Raw genomic sequence first — 21,262 nt, 5'->3', positions numbered from 1 at the left:
ACTGACTGTCTCAAAGCAAACATCCCAACAGAGGGAAACCATCAGTCAAATCACATTTGTCTTCTGACTTCCTTCCTCCGACTCCTCTTCCTGTCCCCCTGATATTCCCTTTCTCAGCACTTCTTCACATCTTTCGGAGCAAGGGATCGCAGCTTCATGATGATTTTCCGTCTGTGGCAGAACGCACTGCTGGACAAGGTATAATCTCCTCTCCCACCCTCCTGCCTGCTTTATCCCGCTGCCTGTTGTGGCACGGCTAGTAGTTACCATCTTAGAATAGAACCGAGTGTGAATAAGCAGGAGATGGCCACAAACACAGGCTTGGGATGACATTTTAAATCACTGTTATTTGCTGCGTTTAAGTATAGACATGTATTTGGACAGCACCAGTGAAGAAACCCAGCAGCATAGTAATGAAGCACATGACAGTTGCCAGAAGGAATACATCGACCTAATGTTTCATCTGCAAAATGCTTTTAAACAGGATGACTCTGTTGAGAGAAATCATTAAATGCCACTTCCTGTTTTGCTGATATTATGTGTATATATAATAATAAGGTAATGAAAAGCAGCTGATCTTACAGGCTTGCAACAAAAAAGCCCAACATATGATGATAAAATGTCCTTGGTTATGAAAGATACATCTTATGTAAAGCCTGACCCTTATGAATGCACTCACTGTATTACGTTGACATTACAGTGGCTGTGTCCGGACCATTAATAATCCATTTGTTTTATTAATTCGCCTTATAATCTACTGAATAAGAATATTGTGTTTGTCTTGCAGTCTCTATCTCCCAAAGAGCTGTGGCACATCGTACACCAGTGTTACGGCACTGAGCTAGGCCTCACGAGTGAAGACGACGACTATGTCTCCCCCACCGCCGAGCACATGAACGGCCTACTGTGAGTGTTTGTGTGGTGCAAAAATGTCATTTAGGGGCAGTGCAAGGCTATCGTTGCTGTTTGTGTGCATGTTAACACACTTAACTAACCGAAAAAGTAATACTTTTGGGATGGGATATTGTGTGCCTGGTCATTTAAGTCTTTAAGTAATGCTTGAGTTGGCTAGGGAATGAATCTGCTTTTTTTGTTTGTTTATTATAATAAATACTATTCATTTTCTAATTCAAGACAACTACTATGCATCATTAACTGTGCTGTCTCTTTGTTATCTAGCATTGGGAATTTATATAGCTTCTATTTAAATGAATGTATGGATGAACATCAATACCTAAGCTTATTCTATCTAATATTACAAAAGGGAGAGTCGCCAACAAGAACAATCTTTAAAAAGTACAATATTTTTCAGTGTTATGAAATAGAGCTATTTATATCGCCCGGCACAAAAACTCTATTAATTGATTTTTGTTGTTAAAGATTTCCTTCCCCTTAAGCACTTTAATAAAACAATGGCTCTTTCTCTCTCAGAGTGTCTCTTATGTGTCTCTGTCTCACACACTCTCACTTCCTCTCTTCGTTCCCTAGGCCAGGAGACGAGTCAGTGTCGGTTACAGATCTACTCGACCTGAGCTCAGTGTCGCTTCCCTCTACGGGCAGCTCTCCCCTTCCCCTGCCCTGCGGTCCAGCCAGCCCTCTCGCAGCTACAAACCTCGGGGGCTTGTCTCCCTCCCCCTCCACCTCCTGTCTGCCCATAGAGGTGCCTTCTTCCTCTGGACGCAGGCTCAGCTCGGACCCCCTCGATCAGAGCCCGCCCAGCTCCCAAAGCTCGCTGCCGTCCACCACTCCCACAAACGCCTCGGCCTCCGCACCCGTCTCTGCTGCTGCCTCCTTTGTGAGTGTTCTTCTCGAAACTCCACACACACACTCACTCACTCACTCACTCACTCACACACACACACTTAATGGCGTTCAACAAAAACTAGTCTCCAATTCAGTGTTATGCAGTCTGATCTCATTAAATATCTTATTCGAATAACTTTATCTACAGGATCCTTGAGAAAAAGACATGCACCATATCCAAGGCTGTCATTGTTTTTGCATAAAGAAAAACTAAAAGTATGGAGAGAAAAAAGGACTGTGGACTGTTGGTACAAATACTTCCACTAGAGTTGAGACTTCCACTTTAATAATCAGATATATCACAGACAGAGCAGAACACTCCCTGCACTAAATCAACAGATTTAGCAATGTTTTGGTTTCAAAACACCAGCCTGATGTTTGCATGCTAGCATTAGCTTCGAGTCAGGGATGACTGAATAAAGAAGATTCATGGCTTCCCCTCTCGACACGAGAGATAATATATCGTCGTAGTATTTGTTGACAGCTGTATTCACTACATACTGTAGTTAGAACCAGCTGACCACGTAGAGACTGAGGACACATTATCACAACAGTCCCGTAAAGTGCAGCACAGCGCTTATGCAACTATTCACGTCAAGGTTGATGGGACTGATGTGACTCAAGACAGTTCATGTGGCAGCTATCAGTTTTCCACCTTTGACTTAAAGTAATATTGGTGCTTGTTGGGTAAAACAAATTAGAGAAGACATAAATCTAAACCTGTAACACATTTTCATGCTGTGTCATCACTGTTCACACGAAACGGATGGATGTGGTGGATCTGGTGTGTATTTAATGCCAGCGTGTGTTGTATTTGATTAACAAATCACTTGTGTACACATGCATATCCAGTACAAGCTTGCATTATTAGTGCTTAGTACTAACACTCAAATTGATGTTCTGCTTGAACCTGCTGTAATGGTTCTCCTTCATTAACTCTTCACTGGCTCTTGGACCACATGACCATGCTCAAAGATTTGGCCTTTGTACACATTTGGCCCTCTCTGCACATAAACAAAACAAATGCTTGATTTAAAAAAGCAATCATGTCGAGGACTGCAGACTTATTTGTAAAATACCTTTTAACGTGACTATGCTTATATAATGCATTATTAGATCAACATGAAAACAGATGAAAATCACATGAAACTGAATAAAATGGAATGATATGCAAATAGATCAAAATATAAAACAAGGAATTGATGACGTGTTTAAGTAAGGTTGGTGAATACTGAGTTGTTGGTCTGGTTGCTTCTATGTCCAATCCATTCCCCCCAAAACAGTAGCTGTGGTTGTCTCCTCCACTGCAGTCTTAATCTTGATAATAACGGATCAAGCCCGAGCCAAGCTGAAGAGAATACATGCAGTGCTGTGTTGACTGTGTGTCGGGTTCAGATGAATTGCTCGGCTGCAGTGGTATGTCTGCTCAGTCAACACGAGGTCAGCTCAGCAGAGGCCTCTTTCCTCTAGAGTCATATGACAATGGGGTGATTTCCCTACAAACCTCTTGCTGACTGTCCTCTGGTGTGCCTTTTTTCCCCCTCACTGCATCAGAGTCTGGAAGAGGGTGGGGACAGCTGGTCAGAGTCAACCAATCACATGCTGCCCCCGCCAACCTCCAGTCTGGGAAACCTCTCCTCATTGGACATCACCATCGATGAAGAACTGCCCACAGACCCCAGCAACTCCTCTGACACGCAAGAAGAGAGTGAGTGTGCTTTCAATGAAATAACCATTAAGAACAGTTGTGATGAAAAGTGTATACGAAGATTACAATGAACATTGTTACATTTATTTTTAATGATGTACTTCGTTAATTGATTCAACAAAAAATCAGGGACATTCTCAACACAACTTGCAGCTGATTCAGCATTTATTGTGTCTTGAAACATATTTGTTCTCATATGCTATCCTTAATACTTGTTGTGTCCTCTTTATTTAATGTACTGTGCTCTCCTAAGGTTGTTCGCTCAATCTGACTGTAAGCTAACCTTGTCTTTTTAAAGGTGCTTAGGATGATTTATTCAGTAGTTCTCTTATTGTCCCGTCTTCCTGACCCCTAATACGCTTCTTTCTGCCTCATCGCTTCCATCTCTTCTTCCTTCTACAAAAACTCTCAGGGAAGATTATTCAAACATGAACTCAGAGATATTTACTGCTCCGCGGTTTAATCTGTCCAGATCAAATTATTCCTTTGGGAGTTGATGCATGCTGTCATGGCAGATTGTCAGATGACTGATTTAAACCTGCCTCCAAGTTAATAAAATAGTTTAATATCAAAGCATATTTATTTGTGGAATATGTTAATGTGTAAACTACTCAAAACAACCTACACATTCAGGAATAACAAGACATATTGCGACAATCTGGGTTTCCTCTAAAGCATTTTGCAATCAAGTGCAGATGGAGTAAGTGTGATTATTGAAATGTCCAATGCATCTGCAAGCATTATACGTAAATCACGTACTGTTTACATTGATGTCAAAAGTTCAACATTGCAGGTCACCCTTGAAAAAGAGATCTTTTGATCTCAAGGGGCTTTCACCTGGTTAAATAAAGGCTACAAACAAACATTATATTTGGATGTATTTCTAGAGCTTGGACCTGCGAAGGATTTATGATTTAAGCATAATGACCATATATCACAGCATGAAGTGAGCTATTGCTTTTATAAAACGGTTACCAAGTGTGGCAATATGAAAGAAAAATACACACTCTAAGTTAAATCGTTTTTATTAGTAAATAATGATGTTCAAAATTAAATAGTCCCTCCGTTGCCTTCTGCACGAAACATAGTGCGAGGTGGTTGCTATGCAACAGCTAGCGAACATATTACACAGACAGCGTTGATCCATTATTTGACCATTTATTTACATTCATTTGTATGTTGCCGTTTATTGTGCACCCACTGAAAAACTGTCCAGCATCAGTAGAATGGCTTACGAGGTTACTTGTATAGGTTGAGCTGTTGCTTGGCGTGGCGAGAATATTGCTCCACTTTCTCCAGACAGTTGGTCTACCTGCTCTTCACGTAGCTCTGCATGTCGTCGTTTAGGTGCTTTTTTTTTCTGGAGATAGGCACTGCTCAATCCACTCCTCCATAGTAAGGCCACCCCGGAGGTCCAAGTTAACCTTAAATGTTTCCATCTTAAGCTTTTTTAGTTAGTTAGTTTCGTAACGGACGTAATGTAACGGTGTAGCTTTTCTCAGACACGGAGGGATACTGATTTGTGAAAAGTAACTACAATTCTACCCGTGATATACGCTCATTATATCACGGCTAAGAACCAATCAGATTGCTTGATTTGACTTATCCGTTTTATAACTCTAAATAACTAATAAATATTTACACACATTGACAAATATTGAGTCAAAATAAGATTGAAAGAAGAGTAAATAATCTGTGTTTTTATTCTTGATCTCCAGGTGAGGTGGAGTCGTTCTGCGCTGATCTGTGCGGGCGATTGCACATCAACGCCCCGGTCCGCATGAGTGTGGACAAGCTGCACGACCTGCTCTTCTCTGCGGACACACACTTCATCCGGCACCTTTTCTCCCAGCGACACTTTACTGGTAGGTCAAACACACAACTACACACACACGTATGATGGTCAAAACTTTGTGACTGCTTGGGGTGTGAGAAATTATCGATATCTTTGATTATCACGATTATGTTTTATGATACTGTATCAATTTATAATAGTTCAAGATCCGTGGTAATGCTTCAGATGGCAATATAGTATTGCTGTGATGAATTGTACAGTGACTGATAATATGCAGATACCACTGTTCCTTTTTAATTATATAACACGCTTAATTCATATGTTCTGGATAGGGAGGTGCTTTATATAAGAACTTTTCTGAAATTAGATATAACAATATATTGCCTGGCTTACAGCATTGTAACACATCGCAATGTGTTGCCTTGCCTACAGTATAGCAATATATCTAACATATAATATTGAATTGTTACCCCTTTATGATGTGTTGTGTGTGGCTTGGCCAGATTTGAGCCAATACACATCCTTAATATTTGGTTGTACAGAATTTTCCCTATGGTTAATCTACTTCTATTGAATTTTAGTGATGAATTAATAAGGTACTTTTAGTTATTATTGGGTCATTTAACCGATGTTCAAGAGATCTTTGGGAGCTCTTTCTCATGCTGTGAAACTGTTCAGCTTTGATAATTATGTGCTGTTCCTACATTGCCCAGAATTAAAGGTGGGCTAGGTAATTCACTTCAGAAACACCTTTTGTTATATTCCATGGAATGCTCTTAACATCCCGATAGCAATGAATATATTAAAGGTGGGGTAGGTAAGTTTGAGAAACCGGCTCGAGATACACTTTTTGTTATATTCTATGGAATGCTCTTAACATCCCGATCCGCAATGAATATCTTTAGTGCTTTGACAAAAAATCCATAAAAAAAGTCATCTGTGGAAGCCGTAGCGCTGTAAAAAGCACGACCAATCATCTGAGCCGGCTTAAATAACTGGATGGCCTACCTGCCTGTCAGCCTTCCATCTGTGCACAAACTTATCTCGTGCCCTCATTGGTCATGTGCTTGTTCGTGCGTGTTGGAGGAGGGACTCTGTAAGGAACTCTGAAGGAAGGGGCAGATTATTTTCGGCTTCGTACTTTCAAATTCTAGCGAACTCGAGCTGGCTTCTCCATTCTTACCTACCCTACCTTTAATTCAGCTCATAACTTGCATTAACTTGTTTCATAAGAGCAAACGCATGAGAGCCAGTTTTTCCTGTTGACACGGCGACGGTTGAGGCTCATTGTTTGTAGTCGCTCTGCTGCTTACTGGACTAGTGAGGCTGCTGTCAGTTGAAAAAGAACTTGCTCTGCTTTCTTTGTGTCTGATAGCAGAACCTGATGTTTGACATTGACTTTTGGTGCACTGCCATTGGTGTGGTTGCTACAGTCACAATGTTTACATGCACTCTACTATTGCACTGTAATTCAGAATAATCAGAAATCAGAATCGGATATCATTTTCTTGGGGATATCTTTATGCTACACCAAAGGGACCAGAGCAGATTAAAAAGGCAAAAACAATAAAGTAAATATAATATAATCAAACGTATCTACTTTAACAGGAAGCACACAAGTATATGATACTATTCAGAATGTGTGTAAAGCTCAGCTTTACAGCATATTTTGTTTGGATATTGTGAATGTAGCTGATATATTTTTTTTTTAACATCTTTGAACATGTCTGCAGTGCATTTGGAATATGCGTCTCAATTATTTTTACATCACAGGTGGCTAACATCGCCTCCTGCCTGTTTAAAGCCAGCCCTGTGTAACCAGCTAGCCACTAGTCCTGCGGTAGAGATACATGCCCAAAATAAAAGTTTGTAAATTACAATTTTGATGCCAAGACGCGCAATATTTGTATAATTTGTCAAATTCATTTTAATTGGTGTCTTATAAATGCAAAAAATACTGACTTTGTTTATAGTCAATATTGGATATCCAGTAGCAAAATAAAAAGTACACTAGCAAACCTCTTTACTTTTCATGTGCTGATGTTTTTGCTTTTTAAAGGTATATTTGTTGCTCACATGAAGCAGCTGTGCCCCTCGGTCCAGCTGATGAACACAAAGCAGTGAAGTAATGGGGCTGCGCTATTAATCAAATATTTATGAAGATTTTGCCTTTTTAACAATAGTGAAACAAGTTTTTCAATATTGACCCAATATGTTTGCCATAACGGAGCAGCCGTGTGAGGACCACCCAGCCCTCAAAGACTTGCTGTAGCGTGTTGTGCTTCTAATGAGCGTGCCACAATATCTGTTTACGCTGCGTTAACCGCCCTCCATTACTGGTTTTGAATATCCTGCTTTGCCTCTGTAATCCTATTATTTTCTATGTATCTTCACCGGAGGTCATCTTTGCATCCTGTATATTGTAAACCTTGTTTCTGCAGTAGTTTGAACGACGTCAGAGGTGAAGCTTTGGAGTTGATGTGTTCAGTGTCTGCCCCAGTTGGAAGCCCAGCCCACTTGGGAACATTGTGTAGCTCTAATTGGGGCATTTATTTCTTCCTTTTTTATGCAAGAGTGTGGATGGACATGCTGTTCCTCTCACTTTGTAAACTCCCTTTAATCCTTTGAAATGTCTTGGTCTCTCTCATTATTTATAAATACAATCTTTAACAAAAAGCACACTAACCCTAACCACTTTTTTTTAACTTTCTGTCATTTGTTCGCTCATGACGTGCTAATTTTCCCTCTCTCTCTCCCTCTCTTTGTCTCTCTCTCCTCTAGACCTCTCTGTGGGTGAATGGCAGCCGGACATCAGCAGTGGGACGACGAGCCGTGTGCTGAGCTACACCATCGCCCTCAACAACCCCCTCGGCCCCAAGACGGCCCCCGTGGTGGAGACGCAGGTCAGTCCACGGGCTTCACCCAATGCTTATTTAGCTTTAAATGGAGGGGACATTCCTCTATAATTTATGTCGTTGTGAAGTTTTGTAAATGTTTGCTTTGTAATGTTTGGGTCCAGTTAGTGATCCAGTGCAGGCACCAGTACTTCAAATAAGTATACACTTGGCTTTTAATCTGTGAATTATGCTGTATTGCTGTTTTAATAACTTTTAAGTGTTATTTTATCATGTTTTATCACCACTGTAAAGCGTCTTTGAGCACCTGGAAAAGCGCTTTGAAATGCAATGTATTATTATTATTATTATTACACGTTACAAAAACAATACAGCTTTAAAATCTTAAACTCCATTCAGAAATAAAAAATCTACACTCTTAAAAAGAATAAAACATAATTCTGCTATAAAAACTAGTTATAAGATGGGGGTATTTTGTGAAGTAGAAGAACATTTTGAATATTGAGAAAATGTTTTGGTTTCATAATTAGTCACATTTTCTTTCAAAAACGTCAAGATGTTGGGACATATCCGTGTGGTATATATTACGCAAATGTTTTTTGACAACTCAACAATACGAACTGGCATTCGTTGTAACACCGACTTACATATCCCTGAAACATTTACACATTACGGTCTATACTGAATATGGACCAGAAAAGATCAGACACACACAGAGAGACGGAAGGACAGGTTGTGCCATAAAATAAATATGAAACTCTCAGGTGGAAAGAAGAGCCAGCTGTCATTAAGATGGGAGGAGATGTGGTATGGTTTCTTCTGCAAGACGTACATTTTTGCCCAGGATTATTTACAATAAGAGTGATGGAAAAAGTAGAGCGAAGAATAGAAAAAGAGACTGAGAGAGTTCATTTTCTCAACATAAGCATACCATGGTGGCGTAATCGTTTCAGAAAGTTACAGAAATTGTCACAAACGGCCCCTTCCTTCCTTTTGGATGTTGAAAAAGTGTTAGTAGAGCAACAAAGCATACTGGTGTCTTTAGAGCTCTGAATTCATTATCTACCAATATGCCATAACTCAGTGGTGAACCGTCAGGGCCTTCAAGGTATTCAGAGAATTCACTGGAACACTCAGATAAAACAAACAAAATATAGATTTAATTATATAAATATAATTGTATCAAATGTATATTAAATGAGAAACGTATCCGTGTTGTTGATTTGTAATATTACAGTGTTACGTTGATTTGTGTGTCTCTTTTGGTGTGTGTGTGTGTGTGTGTGTGTGTGTGTGTGTGTGTGTGTGTGTGTGTGTGTGTGTGTGTGTGTGTGTGTGTGTGTGTGTGTGTGTGTGTGTGTGTGTGTGTGTGTGTGTGTGTGTGTGTGTGTGTGTGTGTGTGTGTGTGTGTGTGTGTGTGTGTGTGTGTGTGTGTGTGTGTGTGTGTGTGTGTGTGTGTGTGTGTGTGTTGTGTGTGTGTGTGTGTGTGTGTGTGTGTGTGTGTGTGTGTGTGTGTGTGTGTGTGTGTGTGTGTGTGTGTGTGTGTGTGTGTGTGTGTGTGTGTGTGTGTGTGTGTGTGTGTGTGTGTGTGTGTGTGCGTGCGTACAGAAGGTCCAGTTGTGATAGACACGGTTCGCCACTGCCATAAGTTTAACTGTAGATTGAAATGTTTCTGTTGTGTATCAGAGGAACCCAAGCATACCATACTGTACCCTCCACTTTCTTCCTGCTTCCAGACGTTGCATAAAAACAGCACGCGGGGCGAGTGCTTCGTGGTGGACTCAGAGGTCATCACCTCAGGGATCCCCTACCAGGACTACTTCTACACCGTCCACAGATACTGCCTCACCTCCATGAACAAACACAAGAGTCGCCTCAGGTACGTTTGCTCTTGTCTTATTGGTTCAAGCATCGTGAGTGGCATTTTGTTCAGCTCTAAGCTCACCCATTGACTGTTTAAAATCCACCGCCAAGAGAAAAGCAAGATGTGTCAATCACACTCGTGTTGAATGTGTTGCTTTCCTTTGAGAGCTTGTCGACTAGATCCTGTTAGTGTTGATTATCTGCCTCTTTTAGGCAATATTTTTAAAAACTGGGCATTTTAGTTTCATTTTATTCAAAGAAAAACAACAGTTTAGTCTACAGAAACTATTGTAATCTTTAGTTGTATTAATCAGGTTGTATTTGAAATGTCACTAAATGTTGTCATATCAGCTTGTTTCTAAACCACAGTTTAGTTCCTTCTTTTTCTCTTCAACGATATTACATGTGGATATAGTCAGAATGATGTTGGTGCTGTCTCTTCATTGACGAAAAACAACACTAGCTTATTTTAATGAATTTAACTGAACACAATATAGGGTGTAAAAGCAGAACCCAGTATATATCAGTGGGGTATGAATATGAAGTGACTAGGCTGGGTGCAAACATATATGTGGAAGTGCAAAAGAATCAAAGCTCAAGAGCAATAACAGTTTAATTGTAACTGTACCAAAGGTCCGTACTGAACTTGGGAAAAGGGCGTTCAGTTACGCTGCCCCTCAAGCTTGGAACCTGCTTCAAACTGAGCTGAAACTCAGAGAGCTGGTCTCATTAGAAACACTCAAAGCAACTTTAACTGACCTTGAAGCAGGCTGCTGTGTCTGTAAATGCTTTGGCTAAACTTGGGGTATGACTGTGTTGTGATTGTTTGTAACTGTAAAACTGTCTGAAACTGTGCTGTTACCATTCTTGGGCCAGGACTCTCTTGAAAAAGAGATTTTTAATCTCAATGAGACCTATCCTGGTTAAATAAAGGTAAAATAAAATATAAACTGGGACTCGTCTAATAAAGCTGAGCAGCTGCTAGTATTGAGTTTCTACTGATCAGACAGTATAATCCACTTGCTTTGGAACACAGAAACCTGATGTCTTAGGAAATCTGTTGACTAAAGTCCTTAGGTAAAAACCCGAGCTGACTGATTGATCCGGGTTAAGTTGTTCAGATTGTAGGAATTGCAAGAATCTTCGCTGGCCATCTGCACAAGTCCCTGCTTGTTATCAGGCACGGGTTGAAGTCATGGAAAATGTGTGATATCACTAACTGAGAACAGAACTGATGTAAAGCAGAAGTGTCCTTGATACAGAATGTGAGAGCTTTTTCTTTGTGCGTGTCCATATTGATGTATATATATATATTAAACATGTGTTTGTTTTATTTTCCTTTGCCCAGAGTTTCCTCAGACATCTGCTACAGGAAGCAGCCGTGGAGCCTGGTGAAAGCGTTGATAGAGAAGAACACCTGGAGCGGCATAGAGGAGTACTACAGACACGTGGGTGAGTCACATGGGCCGCCTCCAGCTTATCCCTGTATACACGAAGGGTGTTTCTCAATGTCGAGTATGCTTGCTTGGTAGCACATGTCTTCTGAGCGTCTTGCTTCAGAAGCGAGGCAAGAATACTTCCTGGCATTTGAAAAACGAAGAGTGGAACAGGCGAGCAAGTGTGCAGGTGTGCGTCATATGAGAGGCCCCGCCTTACATTTTCCGCCACAGATTTGGGGAAATTGGTCCGTGCGCGAAGCATTGTGGGGATTTGAAGACCGCGGAGTCTGCACAGGTGCAGCCTCGAAATTTCTCCAAAGAAGTACGCCAGGCTCGGTTGAATTCCAAGTATGCTGGACATTGGAACTGTACTTCGGCGGCACTCGATGACGTAGTATGCTTGAAATAGTGGCTCTGCAGCAGCTTTACTCGAGATTGAGAAACACCCACAGACTTTGGAAACCCTATTCAGCCTTATTTCCCTTTTGTGAATAAGTGAACTAAAGTGAAGCTGTGTGAGCAGAACACACTCCACATGAAAGCCAAATGCACAGTTTCATATTGCAGACCACAATACATAATGTCCATTTGTCCATGAGTGTTGTAGCTTGAATGTGTTAGCAAGCATACTTTACCCCTATTACGGAGCGTCCACACTACAGCTTCAAAAAAAGCTTGGAGCTGGGCGTGTCTGAAGCTTGGGGATGTTATTCAAGCAACACGACCAACAACCAATCACATGAATCTCCCGCCCCCGACATACAAAGCAAAACCCCCCAGGGATTTTATGGGAGCAATATATATATATAAATATAAACTCCCCAAACAGGCGAAAACCTACCAGTTTCACCCACTGTCTCTGCCACCTCCCTCCATGCCTGGTTCCTCCGGTTTGTATCCCGGTAGGTGAAGAGGGTCTGGTCATACAAACCCGGGTGATTTGCTACGGCGATAATTAGTTTCTCCTCCATCTTTTTTTGAAATATAGAAATGAACGGCGGGATATCTCTCCCAGCTTAGACGCGGTTTGATTGGCTAGGGCTTGAGCTGTCAGATTTTCCGAAACGGGATTTGATTGGCTGGCGCTGGCTACTCCGGCGTCTCCGGCGTCAGAAGTTGAACATTGTTCAACTTCTGACGCCGGAGACGGACCGCTCTGCTACCCACAATTCAGTTCGGCGAAAAAAAGCGGCAACGTGACGTTACCCCATTCAAAGTGAATGGGCAGATTGAAGCTGTCGACGCTGCAGACGCTGTAGTGTGGACGGCCCGTTAGTATCACCCGTGTGAGTCACTACTACTTTCTCTTCTATACAAAAGACGAGAGTCTGCTTAAGTGGCCAAAATCCTTTTTGTTTATAAAGATAAACTTGTTATTTTTCCACAGATTAAGGCTTTTAAAGTTTAGTAATGATTGTTGGAACTAAAACCACCAGACTCAGGGACAGTTTCATCCCACAGGCAATAAGACCGTTAAACACCTGAACTGTTGAAACAACATCCACAATATTCATCTGGCTGCTACTTAAAAATTATTTATCTATTTACCTAATATATCATATTTCAATGACTTGCATGTAGACTCTTATTGCACTATTTTAAACTATTTTTCTTCTTGGATTTACTATTTACTATATCTGTCTGTTTATCTGTGTTTTGTGTTGCACTGTTGGAGAAACCTCTGACACAAGATTTTCATCGACATAACTACACTGAAGCTATGTTCGTCTGACAAGTAAAGAACCTTGAACACAATACAATCTATACGGAAAATGTTTTTAAATAGCTTTAATTGTTTTTAAATTTCTCCTTCACTCAAAAATGTGTTCTGTTTATCGTCTCTCCACTTCACTGAGCTTCAGTGTTCAGATTGAATGTGTGCATAGTTTGACATTAGGAGGTTGTTTTCTCATTTATCTTCTGAAGCTGGAAAGTTTCTCTGTGTCGACTTTAAGATGCGGGTACCACTTTACAATAAGACTACCATTATAAAGGATTCATAAAGGGTTTATAATTAGGTTATTAATTAGGTTGTAAACACTTTATTAATAATTAAGAACCTTTTATAAACCAGTTCTAAAATAGTTTTCAAACATCAACACAGGCTCACTATTTGGCAAGATGACTAAGCCTTATATTGGCAACCTAGCTTACTTCGTGTTCTTCATCAGCCAGCATCCTTGGTATCTGTTGTTCACTGAGTTGATTCCCCCCTTCCATCTTGATGTTTCTTGGCATCTCGTTATGACCATTTATTTACGAGTTACTAACATTTATAACTGCCAAAAGGGAGCCTTATTGTAAAGTGTAAAACACATTCCCATGTATTAATGAGTTACTATACCTTTTCTAATAAGGCTTAGCAGTACAGATACATGCGGGCTCACTATTTGCCAAGCAACCGGTCACAGTTGCCCTGTTCATCTTATGTCTTATAAAAGCTTATTAATGATTTATAAAGTGTTCACAACCTAATTAATAAACGATTTACAAACTATTCGTAAACCCTTTATAAGGGTAGTCTTATTGTAAAGTGGTACCAAGATGTGTATGCATGAGCAGGATTTTTAAATCACTTTTAGCTTGTCAATCATAGTACCATTACAATGACACTGCAAGTATGATGCAGAGATGTAAAACCTTGCACTATTATCTTGTATCCGGTCGTTAGTCCTCCAAAGAAAACATGAATTTCAACCTTACACCTCCGTACTCATTTGTCAGCAAGTGTGGTAGATGTTTTGTAGATTACAGGATTGTACTTTTTGTTCAATCTGTAGTTCAAACAACTGCCCTAGAACTGGTAAAAACTAGACTTTATCTGGTGGAAAGGCAGTGAACTGTCTGTGAACTCAAACATTATGTTGATACAAAGATTCTTGATAATCTTCAGAGTTTCCCTTTTTAATAGATTGTTCAAACATGAGTTTATGGTTTTCACATTGTGTTACAAGAGCTTTGCCCAACAATACACACACACACACACACACTTAAACTATTACATAAATAAGACAAAAATGTGCTCTTGTATAAATTAACAAGTGTCAAAAAGTATTTAGTGAACCATTTAGAAGTTTTGTTTCTCATTTAGTATGCACTTTCTTTCCTTAAAATGTGTTCTGCCAGTATTTGAACCTCAACCTTACGTTTAAAATCCTTCATTGTTTCGTTTTGCAGAGAGTGAAGTGATGAAACTCGAGACGCTAATGCAAACGGAGGTTACCGTGGTTACCACAGGCGAAGCAGTGGGTGCGGATGCTGCCATGACTCCCCCGTCTCTGCGCCGCCGCAAACGCACATGCTCTCGACGGCAGGGCGAGAAGGACCGGGAGAGGGAAGGAGGAGGCATGGGCGGAGGAGACCGAGGGGACAGAGGAGTCGGGGAGGACCGGGACCGGAGAGAAGCCAGTAAGTCCAGGGAAACAGTCCATGAAAAGCTTTGGGTCAGCGCTTGGAATTTAAATCATTGCCACCAACAATGAAGCTCGTGCCAAAAGTCTGAATCTATCTTCTGTGCGAAACTGCCATCTAGTGGTTTGTTTTAGATTCTGCACAGAAACAGAAACTATTGCCTTAAAAAAGAGACTCAAGCTCCGTCATTTATTTGCAGCTCTTGTGTCTTCATCACAGTCGACCTAGACTACGGCTGTCTCTGGATAACCGATTGAACATGATTTCATATTTGGATAATTAATTTAAGGATGAAAGTGACGGTAGTACAAAGTCTTGCATTTTTTTTTAAATGCTGTCTCAAACCAGAGGTCTTGCTAAGCAGCATTAAATAATCATGATCAAAACATTCAAAGTTATTATGAACAGCTAGTAAAAAACGAAATGGCATTATACATGTATTGCTGTTGATATACCTTACTCTAAAGGAAATCTGTTCACTTTGCATTCATTTCATTTCTAGATGTGGTGATGATAAAGGCTTTGAGAATCTAGACAATTCTAGTTTAGGTACTGTACCTTATATAAATCCATAAGGAGAATATAATGGACAACATTTTGGACTTGGGGTAACTTGTGGAATTTACAAATGATACATTTTTACCTTTTTTCATTTTGTATTGACTTATTAAAACTTAATTATCACAATGATCAACACAATGCTCAGTGAAAATATTTCTTGTCATTTGTCTATTTTTTCAGGTGGTCAGTTTATAAAACTAGGAGAGCGCTCGCGTGGTGGAGGACCCAACAGTATATCAACCATCCTCCTCATCGTGAGCTTCATGTAAGTTCAAGCATGTGTGTACCAGGGTTTCCGCTAGGATTTTTTCTCGCCGGTCAAATGTCCGGGCAGAATTTATTTTACCGGATAAATTTGAAACTTACCGGTGATATTTCACTAATAATAGTAAGAGTTGTGTAGCAGAGTTTCCGTTAGCAGGTAATTACCGGACTATGACCGGATATGCTGATGTTTAAAACTCAGTTCACGGGGCTCATTTTTATATCGCTTCAGTTTATAATCGTAACAGATCGAAAAAATTCAGATTCATTTTTCAATAAATGATTCCACAAACAACAAACAACATAATTATTACATTCAAACAAACTACTTGTAGTAGATAACGTACATTATTCAAAAGTTTACATTAACTTTGAATAATAACACGGGAGAAACGGATCCTCTCTTTTCCCCTCTCCCTCTCTCTCTCTCTGACAGCCCGTCAGTTTATCATGCAGCTCCTGCAGCTCGCTAAACAGAGGCGGGGCTTCAGGTGATCATGCAGAGCTGCGTGTCTCTGTCAGACTCAGCAGCTGATCTGATCTCTCTCTCGGGTCCGGTTACACTTCACTCGCGTTTATTTCCATATCGATCAGATCCAGCTCTCCTGATCGTCCTTTATAGAGAGCAACGATCAAACTATTAAGAGTGAATATCGGCCGATAATGACCAGTGGCCGATCTATCGGAGCATCCCTAATTATTACCAGACATTTTGACCGGCAGGTTTTGAATTTACCGGTTTTGAATACATTTTACCAGCTAAAAACCGGTAATTACCGGCTAACGGAAACCCTGGTGTGTACTGTGTGTGCTGTGTGTACAATGTGTACTATGTGTACTATGTGTACTGTGTGTGTGTGTTTGTGGCATTGAATCCATGAATACTGGCAGCCTTTTCTGGCTGTTTTTAACTCAAGGTTGTTTCTAGCATGTTTTATGTGTTTACTGCACCACAATGTTATGAATCTCATGTCTTATTTGTGAGTTATCTTACACACAATGACCTACTTTTAAACAGAGAAGAACATTCATAAATAAAGATTATGTTATATAAGAAAGGGACTTCCTGTGTGCTCAGCAACACACACAAAGCATGTGTGCGTCCTTGCATGCGGTTGAACTCCTCGGTAAAACAGGATGTCCTTTCGTATATTAATATCTATCTAATATAGGGGAATTCATGAGTTCCTACTTGATCAAATCCCAGGTTTGATTGTGTATTTCTGATTCTATCTGCTTTCTGCTGTCTTGGTTCTATCCACGTCTGAATGCTCCTTCACTCAGACGTGTTGGATATCGATCTTCTGCATACTAACAGCCTCACAATGCCTCTCTTGCTATTTCTCTTTCCCTTTCTCTCTGCAATACTTGTGAATAGGATCTGTATCAGGTTCGTATGACAGGATTTGCTTTTTATACTGCTGGCTGCTTAAAATAAGGACTTTGTAAATGACACAGGAAAAATCCACCCTTTGATACTCTTAAGATGCACTCAAATTGAGCATTAAGAAGTTCTATATCTCTAGTGGGATGCAACACAGTAGGACCATATTCTGTTCTTTTGTGAGGGACATTAGTGGCGGGTGGATTTTTCCTCCAAATGAATGTACGTGTGTTGTGAACGAGTGCAGTGTTGTGAATTGACAAACACTCAAATATTCCTCTCCACCCTCTTTTTTTGTCAGTAGTATTGACATTTTCCTTTTGCAGTTCATATCTTACTGTTGTTTTCACATTGATTTGAAGCACTTTTAAAGCCATTGGTAAATGAGACTATTTTCTTCCCTCTCGCCCCGGTCAGTCTGGTGGTGCTGGTTGCTCTCAACATGCTGCTCTTCTACAAACTGTACGCTTTGGAAAGAGCGGCCCATACACTGGAGACATGGCACTCCTACTCTGTTGCTGACAGGTAAACACACCACACCACTTTCTATACCAACATAGACTCCCTGTTGTGCGGTAATTGCTGTGCGTGGCCTCAACGTGTCCTTGTGGGATTTGAGTTGTGATATATGTCCCTCAGATATTCCATAGCAGCAGCAACTCCTCTCGTGCCTTTAGAAGATGAAAGCCTAATTATTATGTTATCAATATCAACGATAGATCACATTCAAAAACCAAAATGTGTTACTGTTGTGTCATTTTGGTTTAACATCCTGCAAGTTATCGGGTTACTTCACTCTCACTTGTCTCAGTGCAGGAGAAATATTTAATAATAACATGTCTAAAACTGTACAGCAGACAGACTAAGTAACATGTGGGCGGTGGAGCATTTAGCAACTAAAGAGATATTCACGTCAGGAGTTGCTGGACACCAAACAGAGCTGAAGGGAGAGCGAATATTAGACTTTGAGTATTACTAATGCTGCTCTGCTCCTTCTGAATGTGTTGATAAACGTCTGTATTCTAACATTTCCTTCGTAAGAACAAAAGTAAAAATATCAGTGTTGAGTATACAGTTCGTTTTTATTAGCCCCTAGTGGACAAACTGCTGGTTCAGGTTAAAGACCCATGACTACACTGCTGACTATTTGCTTTCTGAAGTTGTAATGGCGGTTCCTTCGCCCTCCTTCTCCCTCCTCTCTGCAGTCCTTTGCCTCAGACAGCTGGGGAGTGGGCTCAGGTTTTGCAGCTTCAGAGGCAGTTCCACCAGGCTCAGCTCAGCAAGTGGCAGCAGATCCTGCAGTCCTCTGTCACGCTTCTTGACCAGGTGTGTGTGTGTGTGTGTGTGTGTGTGTGTGTGTGTGTGTGTGTGTGTGTGTGTGTGTGTGTGTGTGTGTGTGTGTGTGTGTGTGTGTGTGTGTGTGTGTGTGTGTGTGTGTGTGTGTGTGTGTGTGTGTGTGTGTGTGTGTGTGTGTGTGTGTGTGTGTGTGTGTGTGTGTGTGTGTGTGTGTGTGTGTGTGTGTGTGTGTGTGTGTGTGTGTGTGTGTGTTAATTTGACCCGTTTGTAAGTAATTACCTCTGCAGGAACCAGTCAGCAAGAAAGCTCATGTGCCTCACAAACGGCGTGTGCTTAATCGTTACTGCATTATGTAATCCAGTAGAGTTTATTTCTGTATCACATTTTGGGCACATGGGCAATTCAGTGTGCTTAACTAATACAAAAAGCATCATCCATATAGAAAGTATGATTGAAACAGCATATCTCAACCAACCTTTCTCTCACCCCCATCCATGTTTATCTCCCAGATGAAGCATTCTTTAGAAAAGCTCCACCATGGCATTGTGGTCCCAGAGGTGCAACAGGATGAAACCATCACAGAGCCAATGACTGAGGCCTGAGCTCCCCCCCCCCCCCCCCCCGATCTCTGAACACACCCTGGGGGGGGGGGGTAGACTTTTGGTCGACTTTGATCAGCACAGTTTGCTCTTTCACATTTCCAATTCAAATACCAGAAGAGGGAGACGGAGGGGACTACATTACCCACAACTCTCCTCGCCTGACTGACTTGAAATGGCGACGTTCGCCTTCAGCCTCAACCAGTAACATCTTCAGTGAACTCTTTCTGACTGGGCGCTTTCAGGACCACAGCGATAACTCACCTACAGCTGCTAGTCACCTGTACGTAGGGTTTGGAAGCGGGCCACTGGTGGGCCCATTCCAAACCATCCACTCCTCAACTATCTCAGAGACATTTCAAAATGGCTAACCGCGCTTCAGAAAAACTTTAATTCAGACCTCCTTAATTTTCAGAACCTCAAAATGTTCATGACTTTAAAAGACTTCAGTTGGACATGCAACATTTCCCAGAGAACAATGACTCTTGAAAGCGGGAGCTCTTCCTCCTGGTCCTGGGAACAGTTAGTCTTTAGTGAACGCCTGCTGAAAACAAGATGGAGGATGGGACAAACACCCAGAAAGAGACGGGAGCAGGACGCCTCTAGGTCTTTCCTTCACAGATTTGTTCCTCCATATCCGGGTTGATCCCCATTTAAAAGCCGCTGTTCCTCTCAAAGGGGATGAGGAACATTTCAACACCAGACACTTTAGTTTTCTCCTTTTTTAGATGTGAATTACACACCTGAGGTTTAATCTCAAACACCATCCCACTCCTCCCTGTCTTTTTTCGGGGTTTTAACTTTTTTCAAAATCAGTGTGTTGGGTCGTTGTTTGGACAGGAAGCTGCGTCTCACTGGACTGCTACAGTATTTATTATTACCGATGACTTGATCTGAAATCCTGTCCTGCTCTTAAGAAGTCATACGGTGGGTATTTTGTGTTGCTCTGATATGCTGTTGCAGTGCGGACCAAGAGGAGCTACACGAGAATGGTTACTGGTCACAGCAATAATGACAATAGTGATGCTAGTACTTTTTGAATGTTTCAAACAAAGTAGTATATAATAATAATAATAATAATAATGATGAATTGTGTGTGAATGTGTGTAGAGGCAGTGAAAAAAACAAGCAAAGAAGACTTGACGGATGTGTGGGTTTGTGTTCATGAGGAGTCCTCAATGTTTCAGATGTTACATTTTCACATTAGCGTTTATTTGAGTTTTTCTTTTTTGAGATTCCTCTGTCATGTTTGCTCGCTCTTTGTATGACAGAGCCAGAGCCTAAACGCTCTGGATTCACTGTAGACTTGATCAAAAAACCAGAACAGTCCGCTACTCTGTTGTCCCACTGGGCCGGACGTCTCCAGACAAGAGGACCAACCAGAATCTAGTAGGCCCAGGTGAAGAAAAAGGGAATCTGTTTTGCAGTATTGTTTTTGTGTGTTTGTACATTTAACTTGACTGACTTGTCTCCTCTTTTTATTCCGTTCATTTTCTATCTTTATAATTGTCGTTTATTTTCAGCCTGTTGTTTCATCCCACTCCAATCTGTGTCGAAACATCCCACTCTTTTGTTGATTTCTTCTTCTTCTCATCACTCACCCCCACTCTTTCCTCTATGTGCTCTTCCCCCTCTCTCTCTCTCTCTCTCTCTCTCTCTCTCTCTCTCCTCTCTCTCTCTCTCTCTCCTCTCTCTCTCTCTCATCCTCTCTCTCTCGCTCTCTCTCTCTCCTCTCTCTCTCTCCTCTCTCTCTCTCTCTCTCTCTCTCTCCTCTCTCTCTCTCTCTCTCTCTGTTTCACTGAAAATGACGGCAACAGAAGCATGTGGGCCACGCTGTGCATGGCCATCCGCTGATAGCAAAATGGTGTAATATTTATTGAGGGGGGGGGGACAGGGTTTGGGGAGGATTAAGAGAGAGAGAGACGGATGAGTAGCGGGGTTGATAATGTACTGTAAAGATGTGATTGTACACCGCACCATGGAGAGAAATGAAAAGTTCTAAAACATACAACTGCTCGTCTGAGTCTGTCTTTACCTTCTCAAAGTTTGCACTGGATTGTGAGGGAACTGTTATTTTTCCTATAGATTATTGTGGCTGTTATTTGGTTTAAAATGGGTTTTGAATAGGGAAACAGAAGTCCAAAGCCTAAATTATCAGATTCAAATGTCTTCTTTTGTCCAACCACGTTTCCAAAATCCTAAAAGTTCAGTTTATATTATATAAGACAACGAAAAGGCAAATATTTCAATTTGAGAAGCTGGAGCCAGCAATATGTTTCACCTA

The 21,262-nt window shown here is 41.0% G+C and overlaps 1 protein-coding gene across 8 annotated transcripts in view; it reads left to right on the top strand.

Moving 5' to 3' along the window:
- gramd1a (GRAM domain containing 1A) overlaps positions 1 to 20,989 on the top strand; it is a 37,036-nt gene extending 16,047 nt beyond the window's left edge. For 7 of the 8 annotated variants that reach the window (XM_034201134.1, XM_034201139.1, XM_034201136.1 and 4 more), the window contains 14 exons: positions 118 to 198; positions 788 to 906; positions 1,489 to 1,795; positions 3,358 to 3,511; positions 5,230 to 5,376; positions 8,088 to 8,209; positions 9,898 to 10,040; positions 11,373 to 11,476; positions 14,641 to 14,871; positions 15,616 to 15,700; positions 17,078 to 17,089; positions 17,501 to 17,608; positions 18,289 to 18,409; positions 18,889 to 20,989. In XM_034201134.1, coding sequence (XP_034057025.1) covers positions 118 to 198; positions 788 to 906; positions 1,489 to 1,795; positions 3,358 to 3,511; positions 5,230 to 5,376; positions 8,088 to 8,209; positions 9,898 to 10,040; positions 11,373 to 11,476; positions 14,641 to 14,871; positions 15,616 to 15,700; positions 17,078 to 17,089; positions 17,501 to 17,608; positions 18,289 to 18,409; positions 18,889 to 18,981 — 1,827 coding nt within the window. In that variant the 3' untranslated portion in view covers positions 18,982 to 20,989. The remainder of the gene's footprint in view (positions 1 to 117; positions 199 to 787; positions 907 to 1,488; positions 1,796 to 3,357; positions 3,512 to 5,229; positions 5,377 to 8,087; positions 8,210 to 9,897; positions 10,041 to 11,372; positions 11,477 to 14,640; positions 14,872 to 15,615; positions 15,701 to 17,077; positions 17,090 to 17,500; positions 17,609 to 18,288; positions 18,410 to 18,888) is intronic. The other variant, XM_034201135.1, reaches the window with a different exon arrangement.
- Positions 20,990 to 21,262: the final 273 nt, after the last annotated feature.

Source organism: Gymnodraco acuticeps, unplaced genomic scaffold (genome assembly GCF_902827175.1).
Source record: "Gymnodraco acuticeps unplaced genomic scaffold, fGymAcu1.1, whole genome shotgun sequence".
Taxonomy (NCBI): Eukaryota; Metazoa; Chordata; class Actinopteri; order Perciformes; family Bathydraconidae; genus Gymnodraco; species Gymnodraco acuticeps.
This window is presented reverse-complemented; position numbering and strand designations above follow the sequence as displayed.